Below are 22,113 nucleotides of genomic sequence, written 5' to 3' on the forward strand. Positions count from 1 at the left end.
TTTTTTCATTATTAATTTCATTTTATTAAAAAGTTTTTATTAATAAATTTATTGTAATAAAGGATTTACTTCATTAGCACAATTATTTAATTTCTACAAAAAGCTATATGAAAAATTGCAAAATAAATTATAATAATTATTGATAAGAAAAATTAGCTTAAAAATGATTTTTAACAAGAATTCTTTATATAAAACATTACATTATAAATTGGTTTTCTATACAGGATAATGATGATAATAATAATAATTAAAAGACTTTGTCGAGACCCTCGAATTCCTTCACCTCTCCTACTTTTCCCATTACGTTTATCGATTTTATCCTCAGCATTGTGTGTTGAATTCTTAGAACTGAAAAGAAAAATAAGTTTAGTTTTAAATTAAAATATATCAAATTTATACCTTATTAAAAAAAATTAATTTTTAATTCTCAAATTAAATTATTAAAAATTCCACTTTCAAAATTGTTAAATTTTTTATTTATTATTTTAATTTAATATTTAATAAAAAGTTATATTTATATTGTTATTTAATATATAAGAATTAATATTATAATTTATATTAATTTTAATTTAAGTACATTGCGGGATAATATATTTTTTACACATTACTTTTGGGTCCTAGTCAAATTTTGAATTTTAAGTTTGTATTATTATTAAGTCTTAAGAAAACATTTATTTCAAAAATAAATTTAAAGAATTTGATGTTGTTAAATAAATATGACTATCAACGATATAAATTATTTTAAAATATAAATATTTAATTTAGTCAAAAAGAATTTATTTTGAACCCTTGTAAGATTTTAAAATAACAAATATGTAAAACTTAAAACTTTCAAATATATATTAATTAGACTTACAATGAATTCTACGAAACTGTTTTCTTGGTTGAAATCTAAAATGTGTTTTGGTTGTTGAAAATGTTTTTTCAATAACAGTGGCGTCAATATTAACCAATTCATTATTAAGAATTGGTCGTCCAACTAAAGTAAAATCCTTACTGCCAACGAGTAATACTTTTTCAAGTTTCAATTCATCGCCGGCATTAGGTGGCCAATAGCCTTGAATGACAATAATATCATTTGTCGTTACTTTAAATTGTTTACCACAAATTTGTACCACAGCAAAAAGTCGACCAGCCTTCTCAGTTGCAATTTGATTGTTAATCTCCTTTATTACATCTGTTTTATTTTTGTTAAATAAAAAAAAAATTTAGAAAATTTTATTAAAATCGATACTTAAATATTTATAATTGATTTTTTAAAAAAAATATATTTTTAATTGTATTTAAATAATTACCAGTTGCAAGTTGTTCGTCTTCTTCTGTTAAATTAGGTACTATTGGTTTATATTGTACGCGGTCCGTAAACCAAGGCAGATAGTGTTTTAATCTAACAATTTGCGTGTTACTCAATCTGTGAACTGTTAGAAATTTTATGTAAAAATTTATTAATTATTATTTATTTTATATTTATTTAATTTATATATAAAAATATAATAAAAGTAAATACTCTTTTATTTTAAACCATTTATAATAGAAAAATGCTTTTTTTCTAATATATAAAAACTTGATTATTGTTAGTTTAAAGTAAAATTAAAATGTTAAATAATAATATTTATTAATAAAATAGAAATTTTAATTACATAAAATTTTGAACAAAATATTTTCGAACCCATACAAATCTGTTGATACATTTAAAAACATTTTTTTCTCTTGACTAAAAGCAGGACATTCAATTAAAATATGCAAAATTTATAATTAATATTTTTATGTTTATAGCAAAAAAATAAAAAAAATAAAAATTGTAATCAAAAAACATTTTTTAAACGAATTTCACGTGGAATGACCATTTTTATTAAAAAGAAAAACACATTTATTTAAAAAAAATAGTTCCTTTTAAATGTAAATATATAATAAAAAAATTAACAATACTACTAATAATAATAAATTGTCTCTTAATTTTTTATACTTAACTTCAATTTTAATATTTAAAAATATTTTTCTATATAAAAAAAATTTTTTTTAATTGTTACAATCAAAAAGTTCTGATTTTTTAAACGAATTTCACGTGGAATGACCATTTTTATTAAAAGGAAAAAACACATTTTTTCAAAAAAAGTTACTTTTAAACGTAATAATAAAAAATTAACAGTTTACTATACTAATAATAAATTGTCTCAAATTTTTTTGTCTTCAATTTAAATATTTAAAAATATTTTCCAATTTTTAATTTTTATAGAAACAAAAAAGTGAGGTTATAAAAAGACGACATAAACAAACCGAAGAATGTACATAAATAATTTAAAAAATTTTTGAAAGAAATAATCAAACCTGGCAAATTTTGTGTGGGAAGCAAATTACTGTTAAACCTTTTCACACAATTACTAATGCCAAATGAAAAAAGTCGAGGAAAACCAATTAAAGATGCCATGTTTATTTTCACATCAAAAAAACACCTACTGTGTGTGTGTCACTGTCAGTGTGTGTGAACCGCTCATGCAGGGATGGGAACCTCAAGGCAACATGTGATCATACCCTAAAGGTAAAATCACAGCAAATAGATTTGACCAATCAAAAAATGAGTTCTATAAATTCAATCGTCTGATTGGGCAAAATTATTCTACTACCGATTTGTTGACAAAATTTTGTTATTGATTAAAGTATTTCCCGAATTCCCGAACCCTGCGTGCAACAAATAAACCTCCGGTAAATTTTGAGTTATTTTACATTTGTTGATCACATGTATTATATTTTGGATATTTTCTTTATAATTATTGTTAATCAAACTCAATGATTAGTCTTCTTTTTGTCGAATAATAATTCATAAATTATCGAAAAACATCTGAAAACTGGTAAATTTTAATTATTTCTCTTTATTACAAATTAATTAACGTTCATAAAGTATTTTTTTAAAGGCTACATAACCTATAAATATAATTATTTATTTCTATACTAAATTCTGTAAACATTTTATTTATTTTTTATTTTTACTTTAAAATAATTATTTTGATAATCAAGGAACTTTTTTTTGTTTTCTAATTTCTTTAAAAATGTTTAGAATTTGAAAATTCTTAATTGATTTTAAAATTAAAATTCTTTATTATTTTGTCTTCCTTCATGACTTCAATCTGTTTCGTTAATAAATAAATTGATAATTCATAAAATTAGAAAATGAATTATTTATTTATTTTATTTATTTCACTTGTTTACAACACATATAAATGTGATTACAAGGGAGTTGCGTATAGTATATAAAAAATAAGAAAAAGAAGACGCGTCAAGAGAACAGTCAAGCATTATTATAGAGTATACGAGAATCTAAGACTTTAACAAAACAATTAACAAATTTCTTAATTACAAGTGGGTTATTCGATGACAAAACATTTAACCATTTGTCCAGTGAAGAGAGGTTATTACACTCATTCTTTATGATGGGAGCAAATAAATGATCGCAGGCCGGGCATGAAAATAATATGTGAAACAATGAATCCTCTAAGTAACAAAAAGTGCAAGTTGCATTCGGGTGGAAAGTGAACTTCTTCCGATCGAAAAGAATCCTCGAAATACGAAAATGAATTATTAAACTAATAAATATTTATAAAAATGATTATTTTTTAGTCAATTTTTATTAAAAATAATTTAAAAAAATTTTAAAATGTGAAAAATAATCAATAATAAAGTTAGTAACAAGTTAACAACAATTTAAAAATTAATAAAAAAATTTTAAATTTATGAAAAAATTAATAATACAATTATAAAAATTTAATAATAATTAAAAATAATAAATAGTAAAAAATAATAAAAATAAAAAATAATATAATAATAAATAAAATAAATAATAAACATACCATAAATAAATAATCCGTCTTGGTATAAAAGCAATAAATAAATAATAAATAACACATAGATAATAAATAATTAAATAAATAACGGTTCACAATACAATAATTCACAATAAAATAAAAATAATTTGTCAAATTAAGTAAAAACGTATTGCAAACTGTAAAGTCAAATTAGATTTCGAAACGTTGGAGTAAATAAATATTTTATTCATTGTCCGAATGTTTTCGTTTAATTAGCCTTAATTTATAACTTTTATAATTTTAGAATTAAAGTAAATTTTTCTAATTAAGTAATTAAAATTAAATTTTTTAAATAACTTTATACAGAGAAAAAATTAATACGTTTATTTTCCAGAATAAAGAAGAATTTAAGAAAGAGGAATAAAATTCAATTACTCCAGAGAAGAAGAGAAAAATTTGTTTTCCATAAATGTCTTGACAGGACATAAGTTTATTAAATTTTTTTTAGTCAATTTGCCACAATGACGGAACCAATAAGCAAAAAGATGAAATTATTAATTAACGACGATGAAAAATCAAGTGATTCGCAAATTAATGGGGAAAAAGTAAATATAATTCAGCCAGAGGAAAAAATGGACGAATCCGAATTTCCCTTTCCTGATAATTATGATGCATCCACAATGTTATGCGGTGTCGATTTATCAACACCATGGCCATCCGTAACCGATCGTTATTTCACTTCATTTTATAAAATCGATGTTCAAAAGCCAGGCGACGATGTTTGCATTCGTGTTCACAGTAATCGAATTTGTATGATTTCACTAGCGCCAAGTCACGTGATTCTTCACAACAATTCATCGTCAATTGTAAATGTAAATTTTCGTGTGAGTGAAAAATTGGACAGAATGAAGAATCAAGTGTCGGGTAAAGGGAAACGTGGCGCTCAACCTCTACAGGAAAATTCCACAATTTGTACAATAACATTGTCCAATGGCGAGAATCATGTGATTAAATGTTGCATGACAGGAAAGTTAGTGGAAGTAAATGAATCCCTAGCGAAGGATCCATCGCTTTTATTGGAACCGCCCCATAAAGGCGGTTATTTAGCAATTGTCCTGCCAAATATTCGACTTATCGACGATTTAAAGAAAAAACTATTAACCCAAGAGAGTTATAATTCAGCTCTTGAAGAGCGTCAAGTTAAAATGAAATTAGAAAAAATGCAGGAAAACAATGTTTCGGAAATTGAAGTCTAAAAATCCTACCTATTTCATTATAAGTAGAATTTATAGTAGAATTTCCTTATTTTTTGTAAATAATCTTGTACAAAATTTGCAAACAAAAACAGTTTATTAAATAATTAAAACCTTATTCATTTTCTCAGTTTTTCTTCTTCAACTTGACAATTACATTCTTTGGTTTCCCTCAAGCAAACAATTGTTCGCTTTTCGCTTTATACAACATTCTATACAAAATTTTTGTTAAAATAAAATATTCTATTTTGCAAGAACGAATCTATTAATTAGCGACTAACGACAATTGATTATGATTAAAATCTTTAGGATTTTTTTTACTCTGACTATCATTCACGTTATTGTTATTATTATTTTTGTTTGAATAATTTTTTAATAAATTACCTAAAACAATACCAAAGAAGAGAAACATTCCCACACTGTGATTTGATATAAATTTCTTTGCGCAGTCATTTGGATTATCAATGTCCAACGTGTAAATCTGAAACAATTTAGAATATTTAAATACTTTAAAAATTTTTTTTTAAATTTTTGAAAAAAATTAAAAAAACGAATTTTAAAAATTACCATGGTAAAAAGGAATAAAAAAATTGTTTCTTTTTCCTTACCTGATGAGCAATATGACTGCCGACTAATCCTACGGAAACATAATATGGCAATGTCTGATCAATAATTACGCCGGATGTTATTAATCCACCAATCATACTTGCTCCAAAAGCGGATAAATATAATTTTGTCTTTCTACCAAATTTAAGAGCTGTCGATTTAATGCCAACAAGTAAATCATCGTATTTATCCTGATGAGCATAAATTGTATCGTACAATATTGTCCAACAAATTCCTGATATATAGAGCGGTAAACAAACGGACCAATCGCAAGTGCCATGAATTGCTGACCATCCAAGCAATGCACCCCAATTAAAAGTCATTCCCAATATAAATTGTGGCCAATATGTTACTCTCTTCATTAGAGGATAAATTATCACTAAACCTGAAAAATTAGAAACTTTATAAATTCACCATTAATTACTGATGTAATAGTATAAAATTAACCCTGGTTAGTAATTTTAAATATATAGCTTTAATTTATTTAGTTTATTAATTCAATTAATTCATTATTTGTTTCTACTTACCCAGTGAACTTGCACCGAGAAGAATACTGTACCAGTTCAGTTGCAATAAAATTAAAAGTCCTAAACTTAATTGTCCGCCGAGAAACACTAGCGCCTGGAACGGTGTTACATCTCCAGCAGCAAGAGGTCTGGACCGCGTTCTACTTACCTAAGAGTTTAAATTTTTTTTGTAATTTAAATAGAAACAAGATTTATGATTTATAACAAAAATAACTATTTATAACAAAAATTTAATTTTGTTTTTCCTTGACCCTAAAAAATTATTGGAAAAAAAAAATTATTAGATACTTAAAAAAATGTTCTATTACAATTAAAAATTTCTTTAATTATAAAATTATTCAAATACATTTATAACTTCTATTTTAAATAAACATTTAATCATTATTTTTCCATAAAAATGAAGATTTTAAAAAATTTTAAATTCGAACCTTTTGAAATTAACAACTTATAAAAATTTTTGTTGTAAAACATGAAGATATCGATCACTCCAAGTCTTCGACTCGGAGTGATATCTTCATGTTTTACGGTAATTTAAATATCCATAAAATTTTTTCAAAAAAAAAAATTTTATTATTTACAAAAATCGTAATAAAATATTCCTTCCCAAGAATTCAATTATTTATAAAAGTAGTAGTAAAATTTCTCAAAAGAATTCAATTATTTAAAATAAAAATACGTAATAAAATTCGTTGCAAGAATTCAAATATTTTCATAAATCGATCGATTATTCGAAAATTCTTGAATTGAATATATTATAAGAAAATGAAGACTTCAAATGACTTCAAAAAAAAAAAATAAATTCTTCAAAATTGTTAAGTAGTTAAAAGTGTGATAAATTGAGATTTCCAAAAACTAATTTAAAGTCTTTTCAAAATACAATTATTTCTAAAAATTCACGCTACATTACTTTTAATATTCAATTATTATCTAAAATTTTAAAAATTCATTTTTATTAAATGAATATCAATTTTTATTAGAAAATGCTACAAGAATATCAATTATTTAAATAAAAAAAAAAATTGAATTCTCATAAAAAATGTTATTCGCATAAATTTTTAAATAATTGAATTTTTTTGGCGAATTTGAAATTTTAATAAAATTTTTAAGAATAATTACATTTTTTCGAGGAGTTTGATTAAAAATTGCATTAAAAATAATTAAAATTCTTCAATGATTTTTATTATATTTATGAAATAATTAAATTCCTAAAAAGAATTTCATTATTTTACGAAAATAATTGAATCCCTGTAAAAATTTTATTATTTATGAGAATAATTGAATGATTGCGAAGAAATTTATTAAAAAAAATTTGTAAATAATTCAATTCCTGTGAAATTTTTATTATTTTAGAAAATTAACTAAAGGTTTCCGTAGAACTTTAATTATTAAATTTTTTTAAAAATAAATTCAATTCTTTTGGACAATTTTATTATAATAGTAAATTACTGAAAATCATTGATTGAGACAAATTTTTGAAAATAATTTAATTTCAGAAAAAAATTTAAAAAGTTAATTTTGTGAATTTCTTTATTAAAATTTTTTGAAAATATTCTACTTTAATATCTTTGAAAAATGGACGGTATCAATTATTATAAAAAATTGAATTTTTGTATTTAAATAATTGAATTCTCAAAGAACTTTCGGAAAATCATTAAAAATTAATATAAATAATTGACTTAGAAATGAAGTTTAGTTAAAAATTGTAGAAAATAATTAAATTTTTAAAAGGATTATAGTTTTAATTTTTAGAAATTATTAAATTTCAGAAGTTGAAATTTTTAAAATTTTATTTCCTGTGATCTGTTGATGAAAATTGAAAACGCAATTCTTGTAAAATTCAATTAATTTAGATATATTTAAGTAAAATTATTTATTAAATAATTTGTAAGTCATAATTTTATGATAGTTCTTGAAAAATTAAGTTATTTAAAAAGAAATTATTGTCAGAAATAGAAAAAATTGAAGGTTTCGTATTAGAATTCGTAGTAATTTCATAGTTTATGAAGGCTTACAAGAAAAACATCAAAATTCTGAATTTTCTTATGAATTTTAAAAATTCATTTTTTTCCAGTACTTTTACTAAAAATCCCTGACTTTTCCTTGAATTCCTTAAAGCTGATAAGTCCAAAGTTTGAAATCAATATTGTACCTTTTTATCGATATCCTGATCCCACATATCGTTAATTGTACATCCAGCACCACGCATAATAACACTGCCCAATCCAAAGAGTGCTAGCATTTTTAGATCAGGTAGAGATCCTGCTGGTGCTGCCATTGCTATACTCCAACCGCAAGGCCAAAATAGTAGCCAGGAACCTATTTTAGAAAAAAACTTGTTACTCAAAATACATAAAATTAATCGATTATAGCTTCTTTAGGAAATACTTGAAAGCAAAAAAAAATTTAACACTTTTTTTTACCTATTGGCTTTTCTATCCTCATTAACTTCATGTAGGGTTGAATTTTAGGTGATAAATTATTTACAAATTTTTCAGCAATTCCCATATTTCGTTTCTGACTTGGAAATTCTGTTTGATTGCTACTTAATAATTTTGACTGTCTATTAACATCCTCCTTCTTGAAATTATTATTTTTTTGAAAATGTTCTAAATTAACTGTAGAACAATGCAACAATCGTTTACAGGCACAAAGATTTGTTGTACATAAATTAAATTTATGACTAGAATGTTTCGTGCGAATGAAAGTTGTACACGTGAAATTTATACATTTTCCTAACATGATGATTCTTCTCATTTCGAGTCTGCAATCAAAAAAATAAAAATTAACACTGAATAGAAAATTTAAGTTTATTAATTTGACTTTTAAAATATTTCTTTTGTTTATAAGACAAAATTTATTATATCCTTTACTTTAAGAATATTTATTAAAAGTAGAAAAGAAGCTAAAGTAAAAAATGTAAAAATGTAAAATGTAAAAATTAAGAAATTTATTGTTTAAAACCCATTTAATTTTAAGGTAAACTTCATTAATTTTATTCAATAAAAAAATAATAAATATAAATTAAATATAAATTTAATTATTTAATTTAATTAAATTAAATATAAATTTTGATCTAACATCGTATAATGATGAAAATGTTATAAAACATCATTAACCAGTATTAATTAGATTTTTGACCTTGAAAAACAAGAATTCAGATACAAGAGAAAATTAATCATTGTTGAAAAATGTTTTAAAAAGAAAAATATCTTAATTTAAAATTTTAAATAAAGAACACTTTTGTTCGTTTTTCAGGAATTAATTTTTAATTTAAAAAAATTAAATACAAATATTATTTTCAATAAACATAATTATTTAAAAATTGGCCGCCAATCGATTTACAGATAGCCGCTTAAAATCCGAGCAGTATGGAATTTTCTAAAGTAAAATTTTAACATTTATTGATAAGATTATTCAGTAGAAATTACTTTACAGTTTAAATATAATTTAAAAAATAAACTATAATAGAAGGCAGATAAAATTATTATTTACAGTTCGGATAGGCAAGAATTTAAAATATATTTTTTTATCACGTTCTAACCTTAAAATTAAAGTAAATGTATTTGTGTACTATATACGTATAAAGAGTAATATCATGTGATTTGTATTACTTACAGAAATCAATGACAATTTTCTCTATTCATACAAAAGAAAAAGTAATGATTTATAAATGTTCTTATTACATAATTTTTATGAAAAATGAATCTATTCAAGGTTATGTTGTAATTTATATTCTTTTTTTGCAATTTCCAGCTGATACCACCCGCCACTTTTCTACTTTCAAAGGGATGGGAAGCAGCACGCAGTCTTCAAAATAAAAAAAAAACATAATAACTATTAAGTCGGATTCACAGTTGCCAAATTGCTAGTTACGTTGTTGGGTACGTAATATACGTCACGTCAATTATGTTTACATTATGGGCCAATCATATAATTATTTTTCCAAACTGCGAAGGGGTTAACATTTATATGTGGTAAATTGGATTTTAAATCCCATTACTTAAAAATTCTATTTTTTTTATTCTAAAATCTATTTTCTATATTTTATAGAGAATATTCAGTTATTTAATCTACTTGTTGTATTTTGGAAGGACACTGGACAGCATATATGCATTTGGGTGTACACAGGAATGCCTTCCTCGGACAAACGTGTCGCACTCATGTGTTTCCATGGCAACATACACAAGTGCGACACGTTCGTCCGAGAGGAAGGCGTCATTCCCCAACCCTGGCAGTCTGAGCGTAAAGTTACTCATTAGAACTTGGCAACCCTGTAATTAATACGCTTGCATATACACAAAAGCCTATTTATTAATTGATCTGAGTAGGGTTGTGAGTGATGAAACGTTTCATTGAAACAATGAAACTTTCATTTGAAAGTTTCAATGTTTCATAAGCGAAAGTTTCATTAATTTCATGAAACATTGAAGAACCAATAATTAAGCTTTATTTGCACATGCGCAGTTGTCAGTTTAGGTTAGATAATCTCTAGAAATTTTAGGTTAGTTCGAAACAATTTAATGAAAATTTTTTGTTTACATCCGAAAACACGAGAGTAGTTATGTTAATATTAACTAAAAATTACCTGAAATATTACCTCTAACGAGTGACTTAAAATTAAATTATTAATATATTTTTTAATTATTTATTTTATTTATAAAAATTAAAGAAAGATATTAAAGTAAGTAATAATACTTCATGTTTTTGACAACAAAATATGCGTTAATTATTATACTTTCTTGCATTGAATTTGAAATTTCCCGCTTAAAACTTGAAACTTTGAAATGTTTCATGAAGCAATGAAACTTTCATGAAACATTTCATTTTCCAAAGTTTCATGAAACTTTACAACCTATCTGAGTCAAAGCTTTGTGTGCTGCATAAATAGTGCAAAGTGCGTGTTAAACTTTTATGTTTAAGTTTTGTCAGTTTGCTGTAAGAAATTTAACGATGTCAATTTCGAAAAAGCCTGAAGTTGTATTCATTTTGGGTAGGCCTGGAGCTGGTAAGGGAACGCAATGCGAACACATTGTCAATAAGTACGGTTATGTTCATCTGTCAGCCGGTGATCTTTTACGTGAGGAGCGTGTAAAACCAGGCTCAGAATTTGGCGATTTAATTGAAAATCATATAAAAAACGGTACAATTGTTCCCGTTGAAATAACATGTAGTCTATTGGATCGTGCCATGCAAATTTCTGATAATGAACACAAGAGATTTCTCATTGATGGATTTCCAAGAAATGCTGATAATCTGCAAGGCTGGACTAAGGTGAGTTGACAATAATATTTAATTGACGATAATTTATGAATAATAATTAATACTTACCTGCTTCTTATTTTAATTATTGTTTAAATAATTTACGTTTTCAAAATTCAAAGAAATACATTTTTTTCCCTTTACACGAATTTTATCTGTTAACTATGATTCATTAATATTCACCTATTCTCGAATAACTTTTTTACAATAATGACAAGAATAATTTTAATAATTTGCGTGAAATTTTATTCTTTTCATTTTTAAATTTCTAAAAGTAATTTTTATCTTATTTAACTTTCTTACTTAATAAAGTGCCTTTTTTCACTAGAAATTTTTTGATTCAGAAAATATTTAAATTTTTTAAATTTTCGTCTTTTTTTATATAAAAACTTCTTTTCAAGTTTCTAGAAGATAATTAATAAAATATGGTAATGCGATGTAATAAATAATAATATTAAAATTAAAATATAAAATATACAAAATTAAAAACGAAAATAGTTAAAATAAATTAAAATTCAATTAGAAACTATGTCATTTAATTTATATTTTTCAAAATAAAAGAATAAATAGATATTTGTAACTTTGAAGTTGATTTCTCGTTCACGTGTCATGAGTATAATTAAAAATCTTGAACTTATTTGATAAGAAGATGTTAGTGTCATAATTTATGACTTAATACCCATCATTATTATATATATAGGAAAATAATAAAAATTAGGTTATACGGAGTTTACGGTTTAGAAAAAAAATTCCTCTATTTGTTCAATTTTTTAAATATAGAGATTTAGATGTTTTCTATTTAAAAAATTACAAGAAAAATCTTAACGTATTTTTAATTTTAGAACATTATCATTGTATGTTTAGTTTATATTTATAAAAAGAAAATATTGCTAATGTTGATAATGTATATGATCTTGGAAAGGTAAGATTTGAATAAAAATTTAAATTGACACTCATTAGAGAAAATAATCATATATTATTGTTAATTTATAGAAATAGTGCTTTTAGACCTTTACAAAAAAAAATACTGAAGTGTAACTTATCTATATTTAATAAATTTTAGCCTGATGAGGTTGGCAAACCCTAGCCAACGGAACGTCGCTCTTTTAACGACACACTTTTGAATTTTTATTCAAATCTTACCTTCCCAAGATCATATACATTATCAACATTAACAAACTATGGAAGGATATATTTCTAACAACTCAGAAAATATTGCTTTTGATATTTTTAAAATTAATGTAAACTTTTGCCTGCTTTTGCCTTCGAAAATTTCACAAAAATTTTTTTCAATTTTTTTCAACATTTATTCTCATTTTAGGATGAACAAATTATTTAGATAATTTCAAAAATAAGGTAAGCAATATTCTCCTGTTCAAAGTAAAAACCTAGGTAAGTCGCATTTGCCGTAAGATTTTTATTTTGAACAGAAGAATTATATATATTATGTAATGTAGAAATTATACATTTTATTAGTGAATGAATAATAATGTTAAATAATTTTTTAGACGATGGAGGACAAAGTAGATTTAAAAGGAGTTTTCTACTTTGACTGCAATAATGAGACGTGCGTGACTCGTTGTTTAGCTCGTGGAGCTGAAGGAAGTGGACGTAGTGATGATAATTTAGAAAGTTTAAAAAAACGCTTGGATAATTATGTTATAGACACTGTACCAATTATTGAACATTACGATCGTGAGGGTTGCGTTCATAAATTTGATGGAATGAAGAAGCCCGAAGAAATATTTCAAGAAGTTGAAGAAGTAATGTCAAAAATTGGCTGGAAATAAGAAACGTTTACTTATATAGCTATCAAAATATTCTTTCGTATTTCAATTTTACATTATTATGCAATTGACACTTTTGGCCGATTCTCATTTTCTTTTTAACAGGATATTTTTTAAGTAAGAGACATATAATGTGAAACAAGTTAGAAATCTTTTTTCTTTCAAAAAAAAAAAACAGACAATAAAAAGACAATTTTTTTAAGCAAATTCAAGAGAATCAGGCATTAATTTATGAATTTATATAAAAAGGTATTTTATAAACATTCCTTAGGAGAAAAATTGTTTACCTTGTGTGTAAGTTTTTTTACATTCTTTTCTCCGCAATTTATAATTATCATTTGCATTTTTGATGGGAAAATCGAGATATTTTTTTTTGAAAAAAGAAATAGCGGCTAAATTTAGATAGTAATTCAATTTTTTATTTTTTATTTTACTTGGAGGCATAATATGAAAATTTTGATGCCAAAAAAAAGAAATACAACTTTCTATTCATGTTGGTAAAAAATTATCTTTAGAAAAATGTACATAAATGTAAACAGTTTAAATATTTTTAAGATTTGATTATTACGAAAGCAATTTTTGTCATTAAATATAATAATTAAAAGTATTATTAAATAATTAAAGGATTGAATAAATACATTCATTTTCATCCTACATGGACTTGGTTGTAATTTTTTTCCTGAAAACCAAAACCTAACTCCTCTTTTAACATTTAAAAAGATTATAATTTAATTATTAATTAATTATAATTATTGGTTTACTATGGGGTCAAACCATTTTATTTCAACTAAAGTGGTCGCCGACTAATTTTAAAAAACTGTAATATTCTGCAGGAATTATACTGATGTTACTAAAATCACAAAATAAGAAGATTTTTTAAAAATAATTTTATATCTTTTGTAAAACATGAATTTTAAATATTAGAAATGCTGAAAACTGTCAATTTTCGGACAGTAGAAAATAATTCAAAAGAAATACATTTTAGTACAAAAATATAATCAAAATTATTGGCATTTGTTTAGAATGTCTAAATTTATTATTATAAATTGATATAAGCATTTAAAAATATAAAATAATAAATAAAATATTATTCCAAAGTTCATCATTAAATTAACCTATTTTTGGGATTTTTATTAACAAATAATGAGGAAATGGGATTATAAAATTAGGTCATATTTAAAATTCATATTTTACAAAAGATATAAAATTATTTTTAAAAAATCTTCTTATTTTGTGATTTTAGTAACATCAGTATCATTCCTGTAGAATATTACAATTTTTTAAAATTAGTCGGCGACCACTTTAGTTGAAATAAAATGGTTTGACCCTATGTCACTTTATTTAATTTAAAGCATTAATTTAAATAAACAGAAATGTTTCGAATTTATAAAGAAATACTTTTTTTATCTATTTTATTGTTTTAAAACTAATAAAAATTTAATTTTTAGACTTGATTTCAATCATTTTAATTTCATTTATTTAAATTCCCAATTGTTGAAAAATAATTTAACGCCATCTAAAACTTATAATCGAACTACAAAGTTATGTGTTTTGTTGGTAAAATCGCACACCAAAATACACACAATCTGTCAATACGAAAATGTATTAAATTAAAATATCCTTATTAATAAAATCAGATGTCTGTCTGTACATTGCTTAAAACTTCAAAATGTTAACATGATTAGTTATTATGGACATCAGAGATTCCAAAAATGTTCTTAAAAAATTTAATGTATGTATGTATGTATGTATGTATGTATGTATGTATGTATGTTTGTCTGTCACAAAAACTTTGTACCCCAATCACACAAAAACATGTGAATCGATTTAAGTCCAACTTGGTAGGTTATTAGGTATTGACCCAAGGAAGGTTTATAAATTTACAGATTTAAAAAATATTAATTAGAACGGGAGATATTCAATTTTTTCAAAAAATTCAAAAAATCGAAAATTTCAAAATTTTTTATTTTTCATGGATTGCTTTTGAAGTTTATATACTTGAGTATTATATGTTATTTAGTCACATTATAGCATAACTTTGCAAAAAATAAAGTCCTATAACTAATATGTAAGTATAAAAATGTTTTCAAAAAATCGAAAATTTCAAAATTTTACATTTTTTTATGGATTGCTTTTAAACTTTCTATATTTGAGTATTACATGTTATTTGGTCACATTTTAGCATAATTTTTCAAAAAATACTATTCTACAACTAAGATGTAAATATAAAAATATTTTCAAAAACTTGAAAAATGGAAAATTTCCAAATTTCACAATTTTTAATGGATAGCTTTTAAACTTTCTAAAAATGAATATTATATGTTATTTAGTCAGATTTTATCATAATTTTGCAAAAAATACTATCCTACAAGAAATATAAAAAAATTTTCCATATATCAAAAAATCGATACTAATTACTATATGAAGTATAATTCAGTAGTATTTTTGGAGTCTCTGATTAATATTTTGATGTCAAAATAGTGCAATTCAAAATTATTTATCAAATCAATCTAATATTTTCAAGAAGTTCAGAAATATTGAAAATGGAAATTTTTTATGATTAAAATGATTTCGCAGGATGTCAAGAATTGTAAGTCACCTGTGATACAATACAAGCATATTATGCCACTAGGCAAAAACTTACATGTTAAAACGTTTTTTCATTTTAACTCTAGATTTAACTTTAAGAGATGTTTTGAGCAATGTAAAGACAAAAGTTAACACGGTGTCTATTTTTGTTTAACAAAATTCCCTGCTTTGTCCAAACTTTTCACGGTTTATCTCTTTTTTGTCAAATTTAAATTTACTTGATTTTATCCATAAATAAATCTACAAATGGCTATAAAAATTTACTTATTTTATGAAAATACTGTTTCTTAAGTTCATATAAATATAGATTGTATTACTTGCTGTCGTACAGTTTTCTGTTTATACTAATACATTTAACTGGGTATCTACCAAACGGGAAAAACTGTAAAAAGCTGGGAATATGCCGAACCGGGAATTTTCCTATCAAATTAAGAAAAAGTTTCATTATATTAATTCGCTTTTAAAAAATTGCTTTTTACTTCAATTTTTATTGATGTATAATATTTATGAAAACAGACCCGAGTCAAAATTTAAGCCCTACTTTCAGCCTAAAATTTAGGTCTTATGTTAGGTTTTAGCAGTCGTAACGTAGGGTCTACTTGCGATACAATTAGTTCCAATTAGACTCTACTATAACTCCAAAAACTGTATGGAAAATTTAATTTTTTTAATACATTAATTAAAGTACTACAAATTGATAAATATTGTTCTCTGCATTTGAATTGGTTAAAATAACTAATTTGATAATAAAAAGTCAATCACTGATTCAAATAGTAATATTTTCCTACTAAAATAGCTATAATGGTAACTAATTATTATTTTTTTCCGGTCAAATTAAATTCCCTAGCTATTTCCTGATTTTCCAGATTGGTAGAAACTTAAATGTATTGGTAGAAACTAAAACCCGTCGAAGACGGGTACGACAGCTAGTATTATAATAATCACGTTCATAATTATTAGAATTATTTACTTTAGTTAATAATTAAATCAAAATAAATAAATTTTCCTTTAATTCGTATACATTTTTATATATACGAAATTAAATGTGAAACACGCACTTGAACTGTCAGGTTAGCACTTCACTTTACACATTATATTAAACATATTAAATTAAACCATTATTTAACTTCATTCTTGATCAAATCAACTGAAAAACCGATTTACTTTTATTAGCAATAGTTTATTTCATCATATTTTATTGATTTGCACCAAAAATCGTCTTCTAATCAGTTCTAAGCAATTCTTGAGCAAACTTGCTTGAAAACTGCGATTTTATAAATTTGTCAGGGATTGATATTGTCAAAATCCTAAAAATCCTATGTATCTCTTAATTTATTGAATAAATTGTTGATTTCTTATTGTTAAATTTTTCTTGATTTAATTTTCTAAATATTTTGAATATTTGTTTATTTGGTTAAATAACCCTATATCTACCATTTTCCATTGAGGGATTTTTATTTTGTGATTAATTGATTGGTAATTAGCTTGGTGGCCTTGTTTATTGATAATTAATTTATATTTAATTCTCAATTTTCTTTCTTTCTTTTTTATTCGTGTCCTAAGAAAGGACTGGCGCCCAAGGCATCTTCCGTATAGGTAATCTTTTATTATTCTTGCAAAATATTAAGTTTATATATACATTTACAATTTTATTCTTTATTCTTTGTTATTTTCTAAATTCTTATTTTATAAACTTATATTTTATACTTATTTTTTGAGTTACAATATACTTACTTTCGAGCTAATTCCGTAACAATTACAAATCATATATCATTACAGAAAAAATCTTTTAATAAATATTTTGAAGGACTTTGTCTAGTCCGATTTTGAAAAAATAATTTGTTAGTTTGTTTTTTCAGTTGAAAGTTAATAAGAAAACACTAAATTTTAATACTTATTGAAGTAAATTTACGTAAATTGTTAATATTTTCTGAAAAAATTACTTGCCATGAATAACATTCCATTCATAATATGAAAATTATGAGCATAATGGAATAGCTTCAGTATATACGCTATTTTTTGCTAGTTTTATGTATATCAAAGAGATATAAAGAATCTAAATGTAATAATTTAGCTATATACAAAAATAGAATATAATCATATAAATAGAAATCTAAACATGCACTGACGGTCCCAAGAGAAAGGCTACATTTATGAAAATGAGAAGAGACTATTAAGGGAAATGAAATCACTTAGGGTTTGATATAATTAGGTTATGTGAAACCACGTGCCTTTATGAGTGGATCGAGGGCGAAAAGAGAGAAAAAAATTTGAATTATTGTTTCTTTTCTTCTATCTATCACAATTATTATGCTATTCATTTTAAAATGTCGTACTTCATATATACATAAAACCGCACTACAGCAAATTTACAATTTTCTCTCAGCAACGGATTTTGTTATCCTTAGGTTTTTTTATATTATAATATTGACATTTTTTCTTACATTTAACAACTTTCATATAAAACATACATATATACGAAATTAAATAAAATTATATTATATTAATTATATTTAATTAAATTAAATTATTATATTAATTATATTTAATTAAATTAAATTATTATATTATTATATTGAGAAATTATGAAAAATATATTTTTTTTATTGGAGGAAAGTAAAATTATTGACATAAGTTTGTGATCAAGTTAATACATTCTTCGCCTCTCCATAAATGCAACTGATTATAATTGAATTGCTCTCACAATTGCATAACAACCAACCCCTCAAGAAACCCCGTTGTGACACACTTATTATCTTCATTGTCATCATTACAGAGATTGCGGTCGTAACATCTGCCAGTCATCAGAAAAATACGTCTTTATGACTATATATACACTATAAGTGCGTGAAAAGGTTTAAAATTTACCATTTTTTGATTTTCGTTATACATTTAAGCTACTGTTACTTATAAAGCCTATAATTAAAACCACAACAATCTTTTTGGTAAAACTGTGAAGTAATGTTCAATGTAGGCAATGGCAAATTCTGTGCATAATCAAACTCGATAGTACATCTTTAGCAAGAGTTTTTAAAATTATATATCTAGAAATATTTTTTTTTCTCGAAATTGTAGACTTTGATTTTTTCCTAGTGAATTAAATATTGATGCTCTTTCAAGGATCTTCAGCATTAACCTTCAATTTAATTTTACATTCTGTGCAAAAATCGTATATATATGTGTCCTTGGATTGTCCAAAAAAATAATTACTGTTTTCTCGAAAATATCTGTGATATCTGTTTTGTAACTCATCGCCAAAGTATAGTTTTTGTCTCATCAAAGTACACTGAAAAAAAAATTTATTTGATTCAAATAATTCAAATTATTTGAAAAATATTTAATTGATTTAAATACTTTTTAGTTAGATCAAAAAAATATGTATTTGATTTAAATATCTGCAATTATTTGAATCATACTTATTTGAACCAAATAAATCGTACTTGATTCAAATAAATATAGTTAATTGAATTGAATAAATAAATTTATTTAATACAAATATTGAATTATTTGAAACTATTCTTTCATTTATTTTACTCAAATACTTCATTTATTTGATGCAAGTAAGAATTATTTGATTCAGTAAATTTATTTTATTGATTCTAATAGACTGAAATATTTAATCCGAATAATTCATTATTCAAAGCTAATATACATTTTATCAAGATAAATAAAAAAATATTTCAATCAATTAAATAATTATTTGAAACGAAAATAACACAGGCACACAAAAAAAAAGTTGTCTGTTCATTGAACCAGACCTACATGTCTTATAGTATTTTGGCCCCCTGAATACGAATATGAAGTCAGAATTGCTCCATCACCCTCTGTTTTTTTTTAAATCGAGATAACTACCCTTAAGTCTAAAATTCAAGAACTAAATTAAAAAAAATGAAATAACCGCGGTTTCCTTCGAAGTAGAAAAATATATTTATGCGTTTTCTTCTTTCAACAACTCAGAAATAATGTCAAAATTGCTCCATCACCCCCTGTTTTTTTTAAATCGAGATAACTACCCTTAAGTCTAAAATTCAGGAACTAAATTAAAAAAAATGAAATAACCGCGGTTTCCTTCGAAGTAGAAAAATATATTTATGCGTTTTCTTCTTTCAACAACTCAGAAATAATGTCAAAATTGCTCCATCACCCCCTGTTTTTTTTAAATCGAGATAACTACCCTTAAGTCTAAAATTCAAGAACTAAATTTAAAAAAATGAAATAACCGCGGTTTTCTTCTGAGTAGAAGAATATATTTATGCGTATTCTTCTTTCAACAACTTAGAAATAATGTCAAAATTGCTCCATCACCCCCTGTTTTTTTTAAATCGAGATAACTACCCTTAAGTCTAAAATTCAGGAACTAAATTAAAAAAAATGAAATAACCGCGGTTTCCTTCGAAGTAGAAAAATATATTTATGCGTTTTCTTCTTTCAACAACTCAGAAATAATGTCAAAATTGCTCCATCACCCCCTGTTTTTTTTAAATCGAGATAACTACCCTTAAGTCTAAAATTCAAGAACTAAATTTAAAAAAATGAAATAACCGCGGTTTTCTTCTGAGTAGAAGAATATATTTATGCGTATTCTTCTTTCAACAACTTAGAAATAATGTCAAAATTGCTCCATCACCCCCTGTTTTTTTTAAATCGAGATAACTACCCTTAAGTCTAAAATTCAGGAACTAAATTAAAAAAAATGAAATAACCGCGGTTTCCTTCGAAGTAGAAAAATATATTTATGCGTTTTCTTCTTTCAACAACTCAGAAATAATGTCAAAATTGCTCCATCACCCCCTGTTTTTTTTAAATCGAAGAAACTACCCTTAAATCAAAAATTCAAGAACTAAATTAAAAAAAATGAAATAACCGCGGTTTCCTTCGGAGTAGAAGAATATATTTATGCGTTTTCTTCTTTCAACAACTCAGAAATAATGTTATTTCATTTTTTTTAAATTTAGTTCTTGAATTTTAGATTTAAGGGTAGTTTCTCCGATTTAAAAAAACAGGGGGTGATGGAGCAATTTTGACATTATTTCTAAGTTGTTGAAAGAAGAATACGCATAAATATATTCTTCTACTCAGAAGAAAACCGCGGTTATTTCATTTTTTTAAATTTAGTTCTTGAATTTTAGACTTAAGGGTAGTTTTTTCGATTTAAAAAAAAACAGAGGGTGATGGAGCAATTCTGACTTCATATTCGTATTCAGGGGGCCAAAATACTATAAGACATGTAGGTCTGGTTCAATGAACAGACAACTTTTTTTTTTTTGTGTGCCTGTGTAAAAAAAAAAAAATTATTATTATTATTATTATTAATATAATAATATATATAAATAATAAAAAATAATATATATATATATATATAAAATAATAATAATAATAATAATAATAATATATAATATATATATATATATATATTATTTTATTATTATTATTATTATTATTATTAGGGGAACATAGTCTAGGTCGGCCACCTTTTTGACTTTTGTTTATAACTTTTTTTAAAAAATGAATTTGGACAATTGAAGTATATGGTTGGAAAGTCCTGTTTAATAGGAACATTTTTTCTGTACAAAGTAAATTGACAGGTTTAAAAATGAAAAAGTTATAAAGATTTAAAAAAAAAAAAATTTGTAGTCCAGGTTGGCCATTACAGTCAAGGTCGGCCATGTTTAAAATTTAAAGGGTATTAATCTTTAAAAAATAAAATAACATGTTTGGAGTTACGGAAAATTGATTCTTTATTGTTTACAGTTTGTAACTTAATGAAATAACAAAATAATAAAAATAAACAATATAAAAAAATAAATATAAATAAAAAAAAATTTTGCACTAAAATATTAATAAAATTAAATAAAAATATTAATAAGATGATCAATTATATTATGAGTTATACAGAATTGCAGTTTTTGCAAATGAAGTAGCTCGTCCTCATCTTTGCGCATTTTAAACACATAGTGGCCGACCTTGACAGTAAGTAACATTACCGAATTGTTGTAACCAAAAAGAAATACGTTTCGGGATTCGATTTTTTACTTTGTTTTCCTTTCAACCATGAGTCCCACAAATTTTCTGCATACTTGCCTTGACGATTCAATTTGTTTTTTATCTTTTATTAATGGTTTTTCACATTATGCACAAAACTTTTTTTGAGCTTTTTTTGTACCGACGTCACAGAAATCACAATTTTTGATTTTTCGAAAATGTAATTGAACAAAAAGTTAGGTTTCACTAAGACAAGCTTCGACAAATATGCGCGTAGGTGGCGCTAGTGAACTTGACAAAAAAACGCGAG

General features: G+C 24.2%; 4 protein-coding genes across 4 annotated transcripts; 2 read left to right on the forward strand and 2 right to left on the reverse strand.

Moving 5' to 3' along the window:
- Window positions 1–164: 164 nt before the first annotated feature.
- Window positions 165–2,486, reverse strand: LOC122505867 (39S ribosomal protein L21, mitochondrial). The gene is made up of 4 exons (XM_043617733.1): window positions 2,329–2,486; window positions 1,296–1,418; window positions 857–1,177; window positions 165–348 (listed from the first exon to the last, which is right to left on the reverse strand). The coding sequence occupies exons 1-4, from the start codon at window positions 2,426–2,428 to the stop codon at window positions 248–250; spliced, it is 645 nt and encodes a 214-aa protein (XP_043473668.1). The 5' UTR covers window positions 2,429–2,486; the 3' UTR covers window positions 165–247.
- Window positions 2,487–2,690: 204 nt separating this feature from the next.
- LOC122505866 (protein Abitram) lies at window positions 2,691–5,171 on the forward strand. Its single transcript, XM_043617732.1, has 2 exons — window positions 2,691–2,849; window positions 4,195–5,171. Exon 2 carries the CDS (start codon window positions 4,322–4,324, stop codon window positions 5,054–5,056), a length of 735 nt encoding a protein of 244 aa, XP_043473667.1. The 5' UTR covers window positions 2,691–2,849; window positions 4,195–4,321; the 3' UTR covers window positions 5,057–5,171.
- LOC122505864 (4-hydroxybenzoate polyprenyltransferase, mitochondrial) lies at window positions 5,132–9,973 on the reverse strand. The gene is made up of 6 exons (XM_043617727.1): window positions 9,802–9,973; window positions 8,607–8,947; window positions 8,336–8,502; window positions 6,187–6,334; window positions 5,662–6,044; window positions 5,132–5,534 (listed from the first exon to the last, which is right to left on the reverse strand). Exons 2-6 carry the CDS (start codon window positions 8,938–8,940, stop codon window positions 5,319–5,321), a joined length of 1,248 nt encoding a protein of 415 aa, XP_043473662.1. The 5' UTR covers window positions 8,941–8,947; window positions 9,802–9,973; the 3' UTR covers window positions 5,132–5,318.
- Window positions 9,974–11,042: 1,069 nt separating this feature from the next.
- On the forward strand, window positions 11,043–13,441 carry LOC122505868 (UMP-CMP kinase). Its single transcript, XM_043617734.1, has 2 exons — window positions 11,043–11,457; window positions 12,954–13,441. Exons 1-2 carry the CDS (start codon window positions 11,098–11,100, stop codon window positions 13,233–13,235), a joined length of 642 nt encoding a protein of 213 aa, XP_043473669.1. The 5' UTR covers window positions 11,043–11,097; the 3' UTR covers window positions 13,236–13,441.
- The last annotated feature ends 8,672 nt before the right edge of the window (window positions 13,442–22,113 follow it).

The sequence above is a fragment of the Leptopilina heterotoma genome, unplaced genomic scaffold, assembly GCF_015476425.1.
Source record: "Leptopilina heterotoma isolate Lh14 unplaced genomic scaffold, ASM1547642v1 Lhet_38, whole genome shotgun sequence".
NCBI classification, from domain to species: Eukaryota; Metazoa; Arthropoda; class Insecta; order Hymenoptera; family Figitidae; genus Leptopilina; species Leptopilina heterotoma.